The sequence below is a fragment of the Pieris napi genome, chromosome 17, assembly GCF_905475465.1.
Source record: "Pieris napi chromosome 17, ilPieNapi1.2, whole genome shotgun sequence".
NCBI classification, from domain to species: domain Eukaryota; kingdom Metazoa; phylum Arthropoda; class Insecta; order Lepidoptera; family Pieridae; genus Pieris; species Pieris napi.
In genome coordinates, this window is record NC_062250.1 from 2,661,156 (window position 1) to 2,675,533 (window position 14,378).

General features: G+C 35.3%; 1 protein-coding gene across 2 annotated transcripts in view; it reads right to left on the reverse strand.

The window, feature by feature from the left end:
- The window catches only part of LOC125057644 (phospholipid-transporting ATPase VD), a 68,637-nt gene that overhangs the window by 7,796 nt on the left and 46,463 nt on the right, over positions 1-14,378 (reverse strand). Inside the window, exons 2-9 of one of the 2 annotated variants that reach the window (XM_047661419.1) lie at positions 12,309-12,513; positions 10,737-11,558; positions 8,968-9,113; positions 6,643-6,787; positions 4,532-4,738; positions 3,639-3,861; positions 1,272-1,516; positions 246-455 (exon numbers count right to left, since the gene is read on the reverse strand). In XM_047661419.1, the coding sequence (XP_047517375.1) occupies positions 246-455; positions 1,272-1,516; positions 3,639-3,861; positions 4,532-4,738; positions 6,643-6,787; positions 8,968-9,113; positions 10,737-11,558; positions 12,309-12,513 (2,203 nt within the window). Of the gene's footprint in view, positions 1-245; positions 456-1,271; positions 1,517-3,638; positions 3,862-4,531; positions 4,739-6,642; positions 6,788-7,980; positions 7,999-8,967; positions 9,114-10,736; positions 11,559-12,308; positions 12,514-14,378 lie in introns of those variants that run through there. The other variant, XM_047661420.1, reaches the window with a different exon arrangement.

A 14,378-nucleotide genomic window follows, 5' to 3' on the forward strand; every position in this document is an offset into this window, starting at 1 on the left:
TTTAATAAGTTAATAAAAACATAATTTTCATATATAAATTAATCTGATAGCAACCAATCAAAATACGTATACATTTAAATTGTTTGGTCTTAATTTAAAGAATCATTATCTCATACTTTTTGTTATATTTTTAAATCGTTATATTTTAAGAACTATCCTTTTTTCAGCTAATTATTTTAAAGCCCTAAAATTCTTGTATTTATGGGAATTCTAGTAAAGTATTTGTTGGTTTTTTCAATATTTACCTTGACGATATATGCCTTCTGTAGAGGCGTGGCACGGCAGCAAAGCACAGCGGAACAGCGTCTAGCCAGAGACAAGAAAGGTGCGACCAATCCCGACCGCCTGTCAAGGATATACGTCAACGTCCGTCCGTCCACTACAAGCGCACGACCCGTCCCGCCTTCCGTCACGCCTCCTTCGAGATAATTCTTTATCGTTGACTCTGCGTGTTCCTGAAGAAATAAGAGCGTAAGGAATAAGCGTAAGAAGAGTTATGCGTCGAGGAGCCTACTGTAGAGCAAAAAAATATCTATCCCACTTATTTTGGTTAAATTAAAAGGTAATTAAGAAATACAGTATATATTTACAATGGTTTGTATTCTATAACGTATGGATGTTGTATTTGAAACTTTGTAAGCGTTACCAAAAACGTGTTTTTTATTATGTAATGTATACGTCCTATTAATAACGTGTGTTTTTAAATATATTTCTCTAAATAACTATTCTGGTTGGTTTACTGTATTTTTTTCAATTAATTACACTAATTGTTTGCATGTTATCCATGAAATAAACAATTAAAAAAAAAACACTATAAAAGGGCCGTTCTAGAATATAGTATGGACCGAATTCTAGAACTTAAACTAAGATTCAAAAAGTCTTAGTGCTGTATATTCGCACTAAAAGTTATTTTTAAATCTTAGGCTTTTTATATAAATATGTCGGCGAGGTTGCGTTAAAGCGGTCATAGATGTCGTTATTAGCTATTAAAATCAAATGCTGTCTCTTTAAGAGATGGCGTTTGAGTGAGGTCTGTGTACGGTACGGATAACGGACCACTGGTCGGTCAGTTTGGTTTTGGACGGCACCCGGCGATATCGTGCGCAGAACTCACTGCGCTTTAAATCTAAATAACGATATATGCCACGTGGTGACGAAAGCGACGGCGATTGTTCTTACGAACAACACGGGGACCCTCGTACCGCGACAAATATATTTATTGATAAAAATGCGCAATCAGTTAACAATTCACGATTCTCATTCGTACATACCTTGTCCCTAGACATGAGGTGTAGAAGCCGATCGCTTTGCGAAAACAGAGCCGCTGAGTAGGCAATATTGATGGCAGTCTCCGGTTTATCCCCAGTGAGAACCCAGACCACGATCCCCGCGTCTAACAGAGCTCTAACAGTACGGGGAACATTCTCTTGAAGTCTGTCCTCCACTCCTGTCGCTCCTACTAATGTAAGTGCGCTTTCGAGGCGTGCCAATGATTCGCGGAGACGCTTTTCTCTACCTGTAAAATGTAAAAGAGAAATGTACAATTTAAAATATATACGCAGCAGAAATGGACGACGCATTATGAACTGCGGCTTCGGGTCATAACTCACATTTATCTGTCTCTCGCTCGCACTTACAGATCTTATGGAGAGGTGTAAGTGCGTAAGAATTGTAGAGGTGCATATTATTGATAGTGGGATAGGTACTATCGATATTCTAGTTTTGACCCAAGTCTCATTAAGATAAATCAGGGGCCGTTGGTTTTCCTGAGTCCAATTTTCATAAAAAAGTCCACTCTGTCACAGACTATTTCCCCTCTTTTCGTTAAATACTTTCGCCCGTCGGCATTTTTTTTAAAACGGGTAGCCGACCTTCTACAAAATTTTTGTCATTGAAGAATATCCGCGCTTAAAGTTAGGCATTAGTTCTTGGTATTTTTTTAATGGCTCTGGCACGGATTGTGCATTAGCCAGCGTCAAGTAGAAGATTTTTTATAATTCGCACTTGTAATTTGCCATCCTCGGTCTAGAACGTATTGCTACGTTCTAAACCTTCACAGTCTCCTTTCTTAGGTAGCATACTCACTGCTTGCCTTAGAAATTCGACCGTGCCCTCCATGTACGGTACCGCACAACCCTCCCAAATTCCGAAAACAAATTTAAATTAAATTAAAACTTGCCCTCGAACCGGGAATCGAACCCGGTACCCCTCACCTAGCTGCCACTTAATAAGACCGCTAGGCTATGAGGCCCCCATTCTTGGTATTCTAGAACTCTTCGATGACATCTACCCCGCGTCCGCATTGACCTATTGTTAGTGACATTTATTGCCCGACAACTCAGTTTAAAATGCGACGACAATAAAGTGAATAATTCATGTACAATAAATTTAATATTAAAGGGGAAATCTTTCTAACAGTTAGTTGTTAATAAAAATGAAATTAGTGATTATAAAATAAAAATAAAAATAGCCTTTATTCGAGTACACTATAACAACAGTAAGTCCATGTCTTTTAAGTTTTACACTTGTACTCGAACTCCGACGGAGTGAAGGCCTCCTCCAGATTCTTTCATTTGTCCCTAATTGTTGCGACAAATTTCCAGCAGTCCCGCTATCCCTTTTATTTCATCTTCCCAAAATTTTGGTGGGCATCCTCTCTTTCTTTTTCCCATTGGGCCCTTCCAAGTAAAGGTCTTTTTGACCCATCTACCATTGCAAATGCGGCCAATGTGACCGGCCCATTTCCATTTTAGCCTTTTTGTATATGTTACAACGTCTTTTATTTTTGTAACGTATCACCTCGTTTTTTAGTGATTGATTGAATGAATATAAACTGCACATATTGCAATATGGAAGTAGCAAATCCGATATAAAATAAATCTTTCATCACTTTAACGCTTTAGGCGCATTGCGTATGCGCTATGCGGATTTGGCCTCGGTTCAAAATATTGAAAATAGTCTATAACTTCGAAGGCAAAGTAAAACTAACACACGCTAAGTCATCATTAATTATTTAAATAGAAATTATATGGTTAAATTGAACCTTGAAAACCTAATTAAAAATCGCAAAACACGAAAAGAAATGCCGCGCGAGTTAATTTACGTTTTTTCGGACGGTTGATTATATTTTATTTATTGTTTAGAAGATAAATTCTTACGATCTGACTAGAATTCCAGTAAAACACTAGGCTCTAGAACGAATTATTTAAAAATACTTGTAAAACACTTACTTTTTCTTTAATACATAAAATCATCCCTAGAGTCAAACAGTGAATTTAACAGTATTCTTAATTTTACTTCTTATTTCACATTTATTAGTAAGCATAGTATATATTATATAATTTACCGTATGTTTAGAGAGACTTGATCCTCATAATTAACTTATAAATTTTTTATGTTGCTATATGCGACAAGAGTATTAATTTTTTTAAATATAGCTAAGTTTATTAAAAAGAGGAATTTCCTTGAGTAAGTTTTCTATTTATTGCTTAAAGTACTTACGTACACCCGAATTTACCTTGAACCCTAAAAATGTAGTCAAAAACCCAATTACGCTTATTTTTTTTCATATTTGCCTTATTTATTTCATATTTGCAAGTGCACGATACACCTATTGTTAATCTAATCTTAATATATACCTTCGCCAATTTCAGAAGCTCTATTATGTCCAGCCAACCACTCTTCCCATAAAGCAGGTTGCATTGTTCGTTTCGCCATGACAAGTGTACGTAGTCCAGCGCGCGAGTATTCGCTGAGCAACGAACGCGTTCGATCGTACGCGGCAGACTCCGCTGACCCCGATCTCATCGGCGCAAGGGCACCTAATACTGTACAATCCGCGCCTTTTACGTACAATAACACCTTAAAATAATAATAAAATATATTAAAAGAAATTGTCTATCTATAAATATTTTTCCTCAATGAACATTATATTTATATTGAAAATATTTTGAAATGCCATGATAAACTATTACTTCAATTATATTTATAAACCGCGGACATTAGTATCGCATTTGTTACCACACTCAGTCGGTCTTTTCCATGCAGAAAATCATTGTCTTCTTCGCTACGATGAGTAGACTTAAAAGATGGTTAACAATATACTTGAATAGATAATAAATCAATGGCGCTATAACTTTTTTAGGTCTGGGCCTCAGATTTCTGTATCTGTTTCAGGATCATTTATTAATCTAATAGGCAAGTAGGTGATCAGCCTTCTGTGCCTGAGTCACGCCCTCGACTTTTTGGGTATCAGGCAAACCGGTTTCCTCACGATGTTTTCCTTCACCGTTCGAGCGAATGTTAAATTCGCACATATAAACAAATGTTAATTGGTGCACAGCCGGGGATCGAACCTACGACCTCAGGGATGAGAGTCGCACGCTGAAGCCACTAGGCTAACACTGCTCAAGCATAGTACAGTACAGCTCAATCTTACTCATATAAAAATCATTGTCTTCTTCGCTACTCGTCACTTAAAATACGGTTAACAATATACTTGAATAGTTATTTAATATTTAATTAATTGTACCTGTCCAGTGGGCGCGCGTAGTGCTATCGACATACACTTTCTATTAGAGTCGAATTGTTGTACGCGCAACACTTTTAACTTCGTGAGTTCTCCTCGTATTCCTATCTCCACTTCATCAGGCGCTCGCCCGCGTAACTCGTATCCGTATGCAAGTGCGGCTTCAGCTAGAGCCAGTTCATCCGGGCTTTCTGCTTCGTAACGGGCCAGCTGGAATTAGAAAAAAACATCTCTATATAAATAGGTGGATTTGGATACTAAATGCTGTTTTCCCAATTGTTGTTCTAAAACCTGATATATAATCCCTTAATAATGTTTATGTAACTTTATTTCTCATTACAAAAAATGTATTTTTATTTACAAGAGAAACTTAATACAATATACGAACGAGATACGCGTCGGGACCAGTTACCCCAATTTTAGTCTACTAGGCTCATTCTAATATGTATCTTTTGAATTGATTAAACACACTAATATTACGAATTTTAGAGGGTATACGTATCTTAATGATTGCTTCGTTAAGTGATAGGCGAGCCACAGATACAATTAAAAGGATATATTGGAATTTGTACCAATATATGATATATGCCAACATATAACATTTAGAGTGCGAACGAGAGATTTGATATTAGTTTTAGGGTTTTAATTAAAAGTGTAATGTATAGTATAAAAAAATAATTACGAATTAAAATATATATGAACTCAACATTACGAAATAAAGCAGCAAAATAATTGAAGGTTAAATTTATAACAATAGTTCGTAAGCAACAAGTGTTTGCAATTCTTCACTCATTACTATTACTTAGCACTGGAAACGTTTAGTGTGTTAATCGCAATTTGTTTTCCTGAAATAGGTTCAGCTAAATAAATAAAACAATAAATTAAACGTTTTTATATGATAATTTTATTACTAACTAGACACGCTCGCGGTGACCATTTAGCCTATGCCTAAACTGCGGTGTAGGTTTTATAACAAGTACCCTTAGGTTCTATATAATACAAACTTAAAAAGACGATATAAACATTTTTATTAAATTATTACACACAAAATAGCGTGTAATATAACAATAATTTGTGTTAAAAATATGCCTAAATATGTACTGAAACACGCAATTTTTATTTCAAGAAATTACTAACATTAATCGTCCACCTATCTGATTAAAAGTAATAATATAATAATCTTGCAAATATCATCTACTGAAACTTTACCCCATTGCCGAAAGAAACCATTTTAAAATATATATTTAATTAATTTTAACCAAGATTTTTAACTATGTTACCTTGAAACGCCTTCAGATTAGGTCATTGTCGTGTTGTCATATACTAATGAATTATCGCTTAAGACTTTATACATTGAAATAATAAAGATCTGAACACCAAGGTAATTGTTTAAGAAAAATAATTAATTAAAACGACGTATTTTTACGCATATTTAACCAAAATTAACGTAAATATAAGCAAAGATTTTTAAATTTTTAGTCTCATTAATAATCTGTGCCCGAAATATATTCGGAAGTGTATATCTAAGAATAAGGAATGACAGCCATGTTTTTTATTACACGCACTATTTGCAAACCTTTTTGCCATAACTTTATGCAACACAAACAAGTGAAATTAAGAAAGAATTAATTATTATTTAATTAATTATATAATCGAATATAAAACTGCAAGCATATATGTCAAATTAGTATGCAAAATTTAAAAATATAATTAATTACAATATAATTTATAACATGCGCGAACAATGTGGGTTGAAAGAGGACGATAATGACAATCCTTGTCGAAAAGGATGCTAAGCTCTTTCGTCTATGTAGATAATATAAAAGGGAAACGTTAAAAGTATCCATAACCGACGAGAATGCCGGGTGAATGAAGCGAGAGATATTTGAGATATTTAGAGCCTACCGTGTTCGGGAAAAGACGTGAAAATATAAATAAATAATAATTCACAATCCCAATATGTCGATTTGTAAACCTATAACGCATGAGCTAATCCTTGCTAAAAGCACTGAACCTTTAAAAATCTAATCGTTTTCCCTTTGAAAGCATAAGGTATCTGTAACTAGGGTTGGAACGACTGAGAGTTTTCTGAGAAATACATAAGAAAAACTCACTTGAACTTCAGCTGATGTGCTTGGCTCGCTAGAATTGTCATCCCTACTTCCAAATGACAGTTTCGGTAGTCGTATGCGTAATGGTGACGTTGTCGAAGGTGGCGGTGATGGCGTTGTCGATCTAGATTCAGTTAAGCGAGCGTACCTGAAAGACTTGGGCTGTTATTGAGGGAATCAAATGCCAACTCTGCTATTAAAAATAATAACAACTATCACTCTTACGTTGCTTTTAAAAAAAGTAAAAATTTAATCCGAAACCTACATTTAAATATGCGACACGATTGTCTTTGTAAAGGCAAGTCCTTAGAGTAAGATACGAGTCGATACTTGGCGCTAAGTATGACTTCTGTATGTCAAAAACATTTTGACATACAGGAGTAATAACTCGCGCTCAACTGTTCTTAGCCTCAGATCAGTTGATTAGATATACTTTTGTCACACTGTAAAATTATTGTAATAAATACAGACGTAAAGTTTTTGTACTGAGACAGTTGTAATAGCAGAGTTGACGGGTTATAAATACATCGAAATATAATAAAATATTAAAACTCAGTGTGATGTTTTTACTCAAGCCGAATACTCGATGCCTGTAAGCACCTGTTGCATTCACGCGGTGAATTGAAACAAAACATGATTCGGTTAATGGTAAGCGAACTAAGCAATTTTAAAATTAGAACGTTATGTGAGTTGCAATTGCGAAAATAATAAATACTAAGAATTCTGTGATCGTTAATCAAAACCAATAGAGCAAAGACAAAATAATTCCGATTTTGAATCTGTTTGTCAGTTTTTATATAAGTAAAATCTATTTTAGGGGCCTCATAGCCTAGCGGTCTTATTAAGTGGCAGCTAGGTGAAGGGTACCTGGTTCGATTCCCGGTTCGAGGGCAAGTTTTAATTTAATTTAAATTTGTTCTCGGCCTTTGGGAGGGTTGTGCGGTACCGGGCGAGTGCGTAAACCGTACATGGAGTGCACTGTCGAATTTCTAAAGACAAGCACGAATTATAAAAAAACCTATACTTGATGCTGGCTAATGCACAAATCTTGCCAGAGCCATAAAAAAAAATCTATTTTTTTTAACTGAAATTTACTACAGCCAGTATCTGTATTTATTGTCATGTAAAATATCGGTCATACAGCATCGATTAGTCACAGAACATTTGTCTTTGGTATTTATTTGCTAAATGGTTTGAGAGTGATAACACACAATAGCTATTTGATATGAATTATGTTTAGTTGCCGCTTTGAAAATTCTTTATTTTTAATGATTTTGATTTAAAGTGCGAATGTGTAGTGACAAGTGACATGACTAGTGACAAATATCAAAGTGTATACACCTTAGCAAAACTCTGGAGATACTACCACATACTTGAATTGTTATACTCCTAAACACCAGTTTGGTTTGACATGCGTAAACATTGAAACCAGTTAAAATACTTTTGCAAAAAAACTAAAAGCCATCTTTCTAATTGTAAGTATTAAACAGTGATAGTGACAATTTCAAAAAGTCTAAATTCATAGACAAAATATGAATTTCAACTGAGAGTACTCATTTGTTTCTTTTCGTCACAGCGTTATCACAATTTGACAGAAAGAGACGAAACAATACTAATGTAAGAAGATTGCATTTGGAGTGTTTTTATGAATGGGGTAGTATTTTCTACTAGTAGTACAAACAAACTCGAAACTTGAGTACCATCAGAAGTTCATTGTATTAAATATTCCACGGAATGTCTTCGTTGATTCAATGCGATTAATTAATTAAATTTTAATTAAGAACTTTGTACTATATAAGAATTGACTATTCTGATATGAATCATAATGTAATTGTAACTTCTCTGTAATCTTTTAAGACAAATTTGAACGCCATTATTGTGTTAACCTATTGGCTTCATTGGGCGACTCTAATCCCTGAGGTCGTAGATTCGATCCCTGGCTGTGCACCAATGGACTTTATTTCTATGTGCGCATTTAACATTCGCTCTAACAGCGAAGGAAAACATCGTGAGGAAACCAGCTTGCCTTAGATCAAAAAAGTCGATGGCATATGTTAGGCACAGGAGGCTGATCACCTACTTGCCAATTAGAATAACAAATGATCATTGCGCCACTGATTTATTTATTTTTTATGTATGGCAGAATATGCGAACTTTAGCTTGTACCACCATAACACTATTGTACTATATTCTTGCAAAAAGCTTATTATTATTATTAAACAGTCATACTATTCCTGCTCTACTTCCTACATAAACAGAATTTGCCTACAAAATTACCAACCCCAGTATTAAGTTTATAGTAAATGTACTAAAAAATCGAATACAAACTTATCGTTTGATCGTAGCGTTCCGTTGGCTTTCGAGGACTTTTGCGCCTGAAACTGATCGGTGGTTGAGTTGCTCAGCGAATCGACGTGCGGCTGACTGACTACAACTGTGTTGCACACTGCAAGAATTAATAGGAACTCTCGTACCTGCAAAGAACACATTTGTTAAGTTGGTAGTAGGTATTTATGACTCATTACTGTAGACTGTACAGAGAGACGGTGTAGAAACTGGTGAAAACAGATAGTCCAAATGTTTTCTTGTTGACCACGACGCTGACGCTCAGATATGAGCTACCGACGAAAGAGATATAGTATATCGTCGCTGTAGAATGATAACCTCGTATGTCCAGAGAACCGGACATTACAGGAAACGAAAAATGTTTCATTTCGTTAAAAACTTAACACTTAACATCAGGTGAGCATCAACGTTTACGCCCTGTTATATACGAGGAATGTTCTCTAATATAATCGGAACCTTTTTAACAGCTGATTCGCACAGTACAGGCGATATACAGGTGATATATTTTACTAGGAAAAATTAGCTGAATTAACTATGTCACCAGTTAGTTCTACTATCTGGAATTTTTTCTTGGAAACTATGCGGACCATTAATAAATCTAGTAGTAACGTAAACGAACATCAAAAATCCCCTTTATATAAATATCAGCGACACAATCTAATAAATCATTCACATCACAAAGGCGGAATTGAAAGCAATATTAAATCAATTACACTTAACCGAATGTCATTATCTGATAAGAACTAATTACATAGTTGTTTAGATAGCTTATTGACACCGATATGAGTAATTAATATAGTATATCCCGAGATAGCGATGTATGGCAGGGGTCAAAATTTTGCGAATGCCAAAATCTGTTCGCTATTAAGTCCATTGAAATATTACAATATGAGGGCCAAACTGAACATTTTTTACAGAAACATTTATGTAGAACGGTTTAAAAATATCCACAATATTAATTCATATTACACAATTTAATTGCGGAGATCCTAAAAGAATTACCTAAGTAGGATGAGCTGTGAGATGGAATCACCAAAAAACATCTATTAGAGGAGCGTAATATATAGATAAGGACCTGAGAATTTGAATTCATTACACAAATTATTTATATAAAACGTGCCATGCGACTGATTCAACAGTCGCGAGTTAATCGGGTATTAATTTCTTATTCCTCTATATAAAGACCTATTAAAAGGAACCTAGACAGGATACGGTTCTTTCTGTTTAAGCGTCATATGAAGTTAGTCGTGATTTACAAATATATTAATTTAATTTATTTTCAAGCCTTCAGATAATCTCTTAGTTTTCATTGAGATTTTGTTTTTTTTTTAGAACTGGGGGCAAACGGACACGTGGCTCACCTGAGTTAAGTGATACCGCCGCTCATGGCCATTCTCAATGCCATCTCGCGAGTGCGTTCCCGGCCTTTTAACAATTGGTACGCTCTTATCATGAAGGACTCTAAGTCAAATTGGTTCGGAAATACTTCAGTGGGCAGCTGGTTCCACATAGTCTTGGTGCGCAATTTTTTCTTTTTATAATTGTCTATATTATCTTTTTTTATATTTAGTTTTGCACTTTACCCTTAGTCTTTTATTTTTTCCTTACTATGGTAGAGATCGCTTGTTAGCAGCGATAAGGCCGCTTTTAACACCTTAATTTATGTTATCGGAATGTATACGTACCATGTAATGCAACAGTGTTGATAAATAAAATAAATAATTTCCAATTTACTTAACAAATAAACTTACTTTTTGGGTATGCTGCGCGTCATTGCTGTCTAGTGAATGTTGAAGCATCCTACGGTTAGGTGACACTTTTGTTATAGGTGTTACAATGGGAGGAAGGTCACTCGACGGTTCAGCATCCGGACCAGGCGGGTGATCGTAATCTACACCTCCTACTGTGCAACGTCTAAACACCATTTTATTTTCAGTCAACGTCCCCGTTTTATCACTAAACAAATAACTTATTTGACCCAATTCTTCTGTGATGTTTAACGCTCGACACTCTGTCCGCGTATTCGTAACAGAATCGTACATCTCTACGTCCTGATGTATATGATACACTTGTATTAGTTTCGTCATTTCAATGGTTACATAGAGAGAAACTGGTATCATTACTTGCAGTATAATTATGTAAGTCCAGAAAATCAGCAGGCCCTCGTACGCTGGCAGATCGGCGCGAGGAATGAAGGGAGGTAGTTTGTTGACGTACGGGTAGTAATTGTCGAACCATATCTTACAGCCGACAGCACCAGCGCAGCACAGAAACAACAGTACTAAAACACACCATATAACATCTGTGTTCATTTTCTTTTCCAATTTGGAACATTTATATCTGGGGCCGCCATTGTTGAGCATGGCTTTCGTTTCGTGTCCCGCATACACAACAATGCCTTCTACGTAGTCCGTGTTCTTGATAGTGCAGTCTCGTAAAAGAAGATTGTCTGAATTAAGAGGTACTCTAATTCCGTTTGGGTGTGAAATAAAGCCTGTAAATCTATATATTTTCGTGGACGGTCTTTCCACTTCCACTGTACTCTTGAATTTTATCGGGTTGAACTCGAGCCGCTGAAAAAGATAAATATATGAGAAATTTTGGGGAAAGTCATTCTCACGGGTTATTTTCTAGATAATTACGGTAACATTCAAATATAATGTTTCGCGTCATGGCTATCAAATTATGCAAACAATTTAAAGCGACAGCTTGAGAATCGAGGTTAAACATAGATCGAGTTAACAGTTCACTGGGTATCTAGATGTTCTACATATTGGACAATGGCACAATAAGCAATTTAAATCTTTGTTTTGACGTTTAATGTATAAATTAGAATACTTATGAGATAAACAAAATAACTAGTGTTAGAATAAAGAGTGTGAGGAACCAACTAGAATCTTGAATAATACAATTCCGTTTTAAAACTAGTTTTTCAGGGTTGCAACTAGACATTTAAATCCTTTTTATAGATTGGTTTAAAATGTATAATTAACCTTAATTATATAAATAAATAAAATAAATCAGTAGCGCTACAACCTTTTTTAGTTCTGAGCTTCAGATTTCTATATCTGTTTCATGATCATTTGTCAATCTAATAGACAAGAAGGTGATCAGCGTCCTGTGCACACGCCATCAACGTTTAGGGTCTAAGGCAAGTTTCCTCACGATATTTTCCTTCACCTTTCGAGCGAATATTAAATGCGCACATAGAAAGAAAGTCCTCAGGGATGAGTGTCGCACTCAGAAGCCACTAGGCCACCACTGCTTTCCTTAACATATAGACATAGTATATTATACTATATTTCAATACTATGTTATGTTACCTTTTCCTTAAACCCTGGCGCAACAATTCGCTGTTTCAGGTTGGTTTCGCCATCCAGGTTGCAGGTATCCAGGTAGCAGATCCCAAGTGGGTTCGACGAGTGTAACAGCACCATATCAGCTGGCACTGGCTCGTTGTTTGAGAGGTGAACCAGGTCACCCACACGCACGTCCCTCCATTTTAACCGCACGTATCTCTCCATCGATCTGTGGAAAGAGAAATCTGTTACTGAATGCAATTCATGTACACTCACTTAAAACCCACAAAATGATTCTTCGCTAGTATAGGCCAATTTAAAATTATCATACACTAGACTCGGCCAAGCGTTGCTGTGGCTAAGATTTTTGTTATATTACATCGTTGTAAACTATTCAAGAGAAACGGCAGGAGAACACCAATCCATCATGCTTTTTTGGTGGTTTTGCCATTAAATTGTAGCTTATGTGAAACGTTGGTATATATTTTGATAAGGATTAATACCTAGATACGAATCCTATTTTATATCCCTATCCATTCCTAATTTTTCGAAAATGAAACATATAACCTATGCACTCGGGAATAGTGTAGATTGCTAACGATGAAAGAATTTTTGAAATCGGTCCAGTAGTTTCGGAGCCTTTCATTTCAAACAAACAAAAAATCAAATCCTAAAGTATAGATAAATCAAGAGTAATTTTACATATAGGAATCGTCAAACCATATACTTGAGGTTAAAGACTATAACCCGAAAATTGGTGTCAAGACCCCAAATAGTCATGTACGTACGTACGTGCGTAAGTACGTGTACTGCAAACTTGTATTACCATGTTAGTCTAAATCTTAAACTTATCTAATATATAAAATTCTCGTGTCACAATGTTCCCATACTCCTCCGAAACGGCTCGACCGATTCTTCTGAAATTTTTATGCATATTCAGTAAGCCTGAGAATCTGCTACTATCTATATTTCAAATCCCTAAGTGGTAAGTGTCCACACCAAAAACAATTATTTAATTTTTAGACAATTTGTTTTGTTTTTATTTTTTTATGATACAACATACAAAAATACATACTACCCTTAATTTTTTATTATAAAAGACAGTTATTTTTATTGAACTAAAACAATGTTTCCTAGATATTTCTAGCATGAAATACACATGGCAAAACAACGTTTGTCGGGTCAGCTAGTTCTTAAATATATTTCTTAATTGGTCGCCATAAACGTCCGCTTATTGGCAAATATTATCATTTTGATGAAGAAATTAATCGGATGTAATATGCTATTAACTTTAAATAGATTGCGATATCATTGCATCTCATTAAGAATATCATTTGACAATATTGGTCCAGATTACTTCTAACGCCTAATCTCAAAAAAAAATATATTTGGGATGTACCATTTCTCGTACAACGGAATATTTGCTTATGAAAAGGTTAAAGTGTGGGAGGTGTGCTATTCATAGCTACCCGAAGGTAGCGTACTGGTTAAGGCAAAATTAAAAAAAAAAACTTAGGACAGACTTAAGACTTTTCGCTGAGTAGCATAAACACAATTTTTTTTAAGGGCAAATAAACGGGTAGGTCACTCAATATCAGAGGGCTCGCGATTGCGTTGCCGGCCTTTTAAAAATTGGTACGCTCTTTTCTTGAAGGACTATTATTTATTTAGTTCTCACGTTCTTCAATCTAAAACGTATAAGGGACATAGGTCGTTCGAACCGTCTAAGGTGAGTTGTGACACATGTGCTGATATAACTAGGCCTGTATAAACGCTATAAAAGTAGCGTTTTATTCTCGGATATATATAAGGAATCTTCTTAACGGTTAATAGAACTTTATTAAGCAATTTCGCAACTTCCAACTGGCAATGAATTGCTCCGATATAAAAGCTATTTCGAGCTTACGTCTCAATAACAATGATGTTATCAGAAGGGCGAGGCTTTATTATGCCCCCGAAGACTGGAGCAACAAGTTGTCTTTGTATTTTGCTTAGTTAATAGAATTTTTTATTTGTTTTATACGGAGAATGACTTAACTCTTTGGTACACTAAAAAACTGCTTATAACAGCGAGAATAAAATGCTATAACTAAC